The sequence below is a fragment of the Mchenga conophoros genome, linkage group LG3, assembly GCF_057382185.1.
Source record: "Mchenga conophoros isolate Kocher_MC1m ecotype Shallow Benthic linkage group LG3, M_conophoros_male_GT1.1, whole genome shotgun sequence".
Lineage (NCBI taxonomy): Eukaryota > Metazoa > Chordata > Actinopteri > Cichliformes > Cichlidae > Mchenga > Mchenga conophoros.
This window is the reverse complement of record NC_140528.1, coordinates 80,831,742-80,839,701: the sequence shown is the minus strand read 5'-3', so window position 1 is coordinate 80,839,701 and position 7,960 is coordinate 80,831,742. Positions and strand designations below refer to the sequence as shown.

General features: G+C 40.0%; 1 protein-coding gene across 1 annotated transcript in view; it reads left to right on the top strand.

Moving 5' to 3' along the window:
• Window positions 1-263: 263 nt before the first annotated feature.
• ablim2 (actin binding LIM protein family, member 2) overlaps window positions 264-7,960 on the top strand; it is a 92,657-nt gene continuing 84,960 nt past the window's right edge. Inside the window, exon 1 of the mRNA XM_085267458.1 lies at window positions 264-552. Within this exon, the coding sequence (XP_085123584.1) occupies window positions 540-552 (13 nt within the window). The 5' untranslated portion in view covers window positions 264-539. The remainder of the gene's footprint in view (window positions 553-7,960) is intronic.

The window sequence follows — 7,960 nt, the reverse complement described above, 5'->3', positions numbered from 1 at the left end:
TATTTGTTATACATATATTCCATATATTTATTATATTTTCAGATCAAATTCGCACAAACAGAGAGTAAAAAGTAGCTTTGGGATTCCCAGTAGCCCAGATATAAAGGTCGCATTTCTGCTACATTTTATAACATAGAGCACAGATACGCTACTTAACCGTCAGCGTTCAAACTGACATTTATTTTGAAATGACGCACCGGACACTGCTCAATCCCTTCTTCTTTCGAGTTTGACACTAGCGTTTCTGCACCGTGCGCCCACACCCAACCTGCACCGTCTGCTGTACGGAGAGGCAGCGCAGTTCTGCAGTGTGTGCAGGACATTGTCCTCACGGTGCAGCTGTTTGTGGAAATCTGTGCGGCGTCAGCAGCCAGGCACAGCCGGACTCTCTGCTGCACTTTCCCGTGTAAACATCTCTCTGTCATTCATTCGGCTGGCTGCCACTGAAGCTTGCGCGCTTTGCATCCATGTACTGTTAATGTGGATAGTGACTTGTTTACTGTGCATCATCTGACTGGAGAATATATCTGACTGGCACCATGAGCAGCACGGGTAAGACGGATTAGACTATTTTACATTAAACACTGCGGTTTTTTAACTACACAAACGCAAATGTTTTAGTATTAATAGAAACATTCCAATAATATCTTCTATAATATCTTTTAAAAGGATCATCATAAAATCCAGTTAGCTGATCAATACTGTGTCTTTTCTTCTTTGTCTCAGGTAATGGTGCTTTTTTGTTTTTGTTTGTTATTATGTGATCAGGTGTGGAATATATGGTTAAAGTGTATTTATAATCGGTTAAAACATAAAAATAGTTCATTCCCTCTCTTTGCTGCAAAAGGGGCACCAGAACGCACCTAGATAACAGATTCTACATTAAAGACTAGAATCTGAAGTTTAGACAAAGCTTCAGCTTTAATCCCTTTGAGAAATGATATTATGTGGGTTAATTAGGTTGCAGCTACACCCACAGTGGCTTTGGTGGCTCTTTTCATCATGTGGCTCTGCATTGACTGTATGCCTCTGTGTCTACAGCAGGCCTGACTTCTGGTGAGGTGCTGCCAGCTGTGGCACAAAAAGGTTGATCGTTATTTGAAGTCTGTGTGTCGTGTCAACTAGGCAGTTAAGTGCCATTCTGGTTTGCTTGTGCAAATAAATCCAAGAGCTAAACTTGCAACACAAGTTCCACTATAATAAGTTCCTAATGCGAGAAAGCTCCTCGGCATGAGGTGTGGCAGTAAATAAAATGTTGTTAAGACATAAATTTGCTTAAGGGTAAATTACAAATGGATGTGTTATAGCTCACAAATAACACACAGAAGATGAGTAGGCAGTCTCATAAAGGGATGGACAAGGTCATCAACAATGCTCAGGTAGGCAGTGGTGTTCAAACTCAGCTCAGCCTCCACAGCATGAGCCATTGATGCCAGCAGGACGGCTCCATCCTGACCCTATCATCCAAATGTTTTTTTCCTCTTTTGTTGAAGTTTGTGAGGCTGTGTGAACTGTAGTTTCCTGTTGTTAGCTGGCAGGAGTAACGCCTGTGCTGCTGCAGCATATCTGGTTCATAATTTGTGTTGCATTCAGAGATGCTCTTGGCTGCAACGAGTGGTTATTTTAATGACTGTAGCCCTCCTATCAGCTCAAAGCTGTCCTCTGACCTATGGCCAAGGTCGCTCACAGGCTATTTTCACTTTTTTGGACCATTCTCCGTAAACCCTGGTTGTTAAGGGAAACCCCAGTAGATCAGCAGTTCCTAAAATACTGAGACCAGCCCATCTGGCACCAACAACCATGACATGTTTAACGTTACTTCAAAGCACCTTTCCTTCATTCTGATGCTTGGCCTGAACCTCAGCAGGTCATTGTGATCATATGAACTGTCTGCCATGTGTGTGTATTTGCCATAATGAGTAGCTAAACTGCTGTACCTCACAAAGTGGCCAGTGAGTTAGTATCATTGCAGATGTGTACTCATGTTAAAAATTGTTTAAAGAAATGAGTAAACACTTAGGATTCAGACTACAACATATTTTTTCTACTTTTGGATTTTAATTATGTCAGTGAAAGGCTGTAAGCACAGCAGTCCCACCCAGCTGTTGTTCAAACACTGTTTGTGGGGGCAAAGACAATCAGAGGAAAGAGGGAGGGAGACTGGCCTTTAAGAGAAAGGAGCTAAAATTGCTCACTTTATGACTCTTGATGAAATGAGGAGCTGCACCAAGGGCCAGTATAAATAATTATTATTTTGAGACTCTAGTAAGATGCACGTTTGATGATGCATACATGTTTCCCCGCCATTTCTGTTTCCTGATGTCTTTTACCAGATGTCAGATTTTAAAACTTGGAATCTGAGGCTGTCCAATCCAAAACAAGTAGAAATGTGAGTATTAGTAGGGAAAGAGATTGGGTTCTTCAAGACAGGAAAATGGACTGTCCTCAGCTTCAATGAGGAAACCGTGGCTGTTGGAGGCATTAATGAGAGTGCTGCAGTGTGCACACCATTATAATCTGATGGAGAAAGAGACAACCCTGAGATGGCATTACTCTGCGACTTTGTCACCTTTCTGTGTGATGCATTTTGATAGATGTAACTTTTTAGCTGATGAAGAATGTTGGTAAAATATGTGATTAGGGATTCAGATCTCTACCTAAGCATGCTGACAGCTGGTCTGCACACACAGGATCAGTATGCTTCTGATAAACAGCTTTATCTGTTGAAGAGGTGCTGTTGTATTTCAGTGTGTTTAGCTAGCAAAAAAAGTCTATTTCGAAGAGATGTGTTCATTAATCTTTACAGAGGGTGTTTCTGAAAACAAGGAAGCTTGGAGCACTGGCAGCTTGTTTTGATGATTGAGCATGTTATTGGAAAACGAAAGTTATGTTTTGAGATATTTTCCTTTCACTGGATTAAGTTGATTTTTGATATTTTCCAGATCACAATCCCGTTACTGTCCTGTTCTGACTTTTCCCCTTATCTTAATCTCATTGTAAAATAATGTTAAGAATTCCAAGTCTACTATCTGGCCCTGCCATAGTCCTACATTACTGTGCAAAAGTCTCAAGCCAATCCTCATTTTTTCATATTTTTCTGGGAAAATAAGTGATAAGTGCAACAATTTCTTGAGCCATGTGCAAATATCATTGGAAACACAGTACAGAAGGCAAAACCAGGGTTTGTACAAGTCTTGGTATGACCACATTTATTCTTCTTTAACTAATTTTCAGGAATAGTTCTCTAGTTTTCTTGCTTCTTGTGTGTGTGTGGGATTGCAGCTGCCAAATAGCAGATCTCAATAGGCAACATATTTAAATGTCCTTCAGCTGTAAGATCATAATCCAGCTTTAATGTGTTAATTACATATGTATGTTTAGCATTTTTGACTCTTTTATCCTGAGGTACTGGTCACATTTCACCAAACAGTGAAACAGACAAACCTGATTCATTCTTTATCTCAAACCACACTGTCCTTCCAGAACCAGTGTGACCCAATGGGACTGTTCATAGATGAAGTTCCAGGCCTCAATTCAGGTAATGTTCTTAAGAAAAAATAAAGAACTAAGGAAAGAGAGATCCACAGTGCGGTTGTCTAGTAACTAGAGCAGGGCGATATGACCAAAAATATTTATCACGATTTACATTTGAAAATTTGCGATAACGATATAACTGACGATATAATTGAAACTAGACAAAATACTCTTTATTATAAATAAACTTTATTAGTGCAAAAACAAACAAACAAAAAAAACCCATCAATGTATTTTCACTTAAGCAAGCAGCTTTTTTAAGTGCATTAAAGTTATATAAAAATTTAACAGTGCAAATGCAAATTCCTTGCTGACAGTTTAACCAAAAGGCATTTCCAGTGGAAACTGGCCGACATATCCTCAGCATAACCATGTATAATATCCACAAAACCTAAAAAGAGGTTATACACACACAATACGGTAATATTATGTTGAAGCACAGTACGTATCACTCCGCGAGGCTCCGCCTGCGATAGCCGTAATGCTCCGACAATCCATCAAGCGGTGCGGCTTCATAGCTTAGCAAAGTCATACTAAAACATTTGACAGATTTTCGAGCGCCGTGTACATAAAACCGTTTCGAGGTCAGTAAACACAACCAGAATTCATACATAAGGCACACGGGATTATAAGGGGCACTGTCGATTTTCAGAAAAATCAAAGGATTGATTTTAAGTGTGCCGTATTTTCCAAAAAACACGGTAATAACGACGGCCCGCTAGCATGCTCTACCAAAAATAGTGCTTTGTTGTGTATCTGACGGATGAAAGCCAAACCAGTTCCACACCACTGAAGTTGCAACATTTTTACAAACCAATCCTGGTTCATCCGTTTCATTCAACGATCCACTTTCGCTCTTCTCATTCTTCGTCGCCGCCATGTGCGTATGTAAACAAAGGCACTGCGCATGCGTATTTTACACATATTCTATCGCGATATTTCATTTTCTTATCGTTGCCCAGCATTACACCGGTATTAACGTGAACGGTATGATATGGCCCAGCCCTACTAGTAACACTTGAATTTGACACTATGAAGATTCTTGGGCTCGGGATATGACCAAGTTAAAATAAACCTCTTAGAGATGATGAATATACCCTGACAGAAAGTCTTTCGTTTTCAGATCAGTCTGCGTTCTTTCAGTTCCATAAAAATACAAGTAGATGCATGAAGGAGGTACAGTAGGTTCAGAGTTACAGTAGATTAGGTTATTTCCAGGCCTTGTAATCAAGGTATTTCCTAAGCTGGAACACATTGACAGCACTGATCCCCCTAACCACAGGGGAATCAGTGACAAAGAGGGATGGAACATCGGTGAATTTGCCTGTTAATTACAGCTCAGATTACGCCACAGGTCACATGAAGAGAGGTCTAATCAATACTGTTTCTTACAGTTTTCTCCTAATATGAACCTGCTGACCTCTTAATGATATCCTCAAGGCCAAATGTTCAGAACCTAAAACAAGTTTATGGAAATAGTCCTATCAAAACACATTATGGCTAGTGGAAATTGCTTCTAGGCTGAACTTTCACTGATTTTAGTGACCCTAACTATGACCACAGTCTACACAGGCTCAAAACCAAGTGTCTTTTCAGCACCACCCTTGACAAATTAGAAAACCAAATCGGGAAAGCCTTCTGGCACTTTAACTTTAGTTATAGCGGAATTTAGTGAGATCGTTCTGTATTTCATGAATTAACCTATTTTTTGTTTCAGAGTTAGATCCTTGTTAGTCTGATGTTTGTGCTACACTGGGCTGCGCTCTGTAAGCTAGGCTGCTAAGCTACATTTAGCCTACAGAGCTAGCTGCTTTTCCCTTTAAATAGCAGGATTTTTTCCAAGACTTGATAAACTAAAAATCTTTTAGAAAAATATTCAATTGTTTTTGTTTTAGTAAGAGTTTTTCTTTGGGTCTGTTTCCAATATATTTCCCCAACTATAAGTTAGGTTTAACAAAATTCAGCATTTCAGTTCAAGTTTAGTGGTTTTACAATAAAAAAAATAAAAAAAAATTATTATAAATTTTAAACATTTAGAACCTACGAATAAACAAAGAGTATAACAAACAACACAATACATAATATCTAAATAATTTCATAATTGTAGAAGAAGAGCATTGTGGAAACGCTACCAGGAACCTTCGGATAAAGTTGGCTACAACAATGAAAAACAGTTCATCATTTATCCACATCTGCCTGCAGAATGTCCCTCATCCACAGTTCACATTGCTCCACTTCAGTCTTCTGCTCTTTGCAGCTCAGCTCTTCAGCTTCACCCATCTGATTTGGCTGCTCTGCTCCAGATTTGCTCTATTCTTTGCTCAGATTAGTTCTCCACACTCTGTGTGTCTGTAATCTGCTCTGTCATTCCAACTACAGTATACTAGCCGCTATGTTCATGGTAACACATGGGTAACAGGTGGCTGTCGGGTAATTACTAATAGTTAAGTGGCTAACATTAATGTGTGCACAGGCCAGGTTGTTGAAACCTGACCTATGAAACTCCTCCTAAAGTCATGCTTGGTGTACATGAACATTAACTACTTGAGCTGTTAATGAGTTGAGGAGCTGTGTGTCTGTCTGCAGCCCTGCTTGTAACAGAGGTTACCATTGTGTCTATGACCAAATTATGTGGGAGTGGCAACATGGATAACATTTTGTTTCAGTTTATTTACATGTTTTATTTTATTTTTTAATCTCCACAAACTCATGCAAACTGATGCTGTTGCACACCTAACGCTGTGCATCATTGCAGAATATTTCAAAATCTTCTTACCACTGAAAAATAACATTGGCACCAGCTAAGGCGCAGGAAACTTTGAGTACAAGCTAATGAGCAAACATTCATGTGTAATTATAATTTTTGGCATTAGTCACAGTTTTGCAGAAACGTTGCTTCCGCCTTCCTCTGTGCAGTTAAATAATGTGTCTCACAAGACAGGAGGTGCAGCATTGTTTTGTGCTTTCTGCCCTCTGAGGCATGTGCCTCCAGGGTGTGTGTGTGTGTGTGTGTGCAGTTTATTGTTTGTGTGTCGAGAATGGGGATATCGTTTTTTCTTTCAGTAAGTTTTTTCCTCTGCAAGTGGAGAAGAAGAAAGTGTTTTAATATGTGGAGATGATACACAAGCATGCATATGTGTTTATATAAATAGGAACAATTTGTTTCATCTGGGATATGAGTCAGTATAGGTCAGTAACTGATTTAGTTACTGTGATAGATCGCAATAATGATAATTAAATAATTATCATTGAATCTAATTTTTTTATAATCACCAAATTAGTATTGTTAAATGATCAGAAAGTTCACTTCCTCACAAAAACTGTTGCCATTGCAGAGAACAGTAAAGAGGGACCACTGAGCAGTATTTAGAACAGCTCATGGTGGATTGTAAATCATGATCAAAGCTGTAGTCCACAAACATGTCTCAGACCCTTTTCACATCTGTACGAAGATTACAGATGTTACTAACAACATAAGTAATGGCTCTGAGCTTTTCAAGTGATACTGAAGCAGCTTTATACAGTTATGTCACCTGTAACAAAATGTAACTGTAACAAATCTGCAATAGCCTTTTATGTGTTTTGGGAAAGATCGCTTGTGGTCATGCTCTTGCTGCTACAATGGTGACCCAGAAGTGCTGGATGAAAAAGCAGTTGACCCAGCAACTGTGTTGCTGATCTAGAGAGACACCATAGCTCTTCTTACTGGGATAAATACTGGCTGAACTCCTTGGTGCTAAACCCCTGACCTGGGGCTTCAGAGCAGTGATTAAACTTGCAGTGTGGTGTTAGCTTGTGGCATTTCTCTGCAGCCTGCTGTTTTACGTGGGCCTTTGATGAAGGCAGGAATGGCTGGTTGTTTATTCCGTGTGACTCTACAGACATTTAGTTCAGTGTTTCGGATCGAAGCGCAAATATTACATCTGTAAAAATTACTCTTGTACTTCAGTAGGAACAATTCCACAACTTTATTTAGTTTCAAGGTGAAAAGTGAAATAGAGTGAACACAGATAGATTTGGACCAAATGCAAACTTGATCAGATAGCTAGCCAAGTTAGCCCTGGCCTTTTTTATCTATTTATCTATTCATCCATCTTCTTCCGTTTATCCGGGGCCGGGTTGCAGGGGCAGCAGCCTAAGCAGGGAAGCCCAGATGTCTTTCTCCCCAGCCACCTCTTCCAGTTGTCCGGGTGGACACCAAGGCATTCCCAGGCCAACCAAGAGATATAATCTCTCCAGCGTGTCCTGGATCTGCTCCGGGGCCCAGAACACCTCATCCAGGAGTAGGGATGGGTATCGTTTAGGTTTTATCCGATACCGGTGCCAAATCGGTACTTTTGAAACGGTGCCGGTGCTCAAACGGTGCTCAAACCGGTGCTTAAAGAATGGAGAACACAAAATTGGTCCAAAAACCTCTCATGTTCAG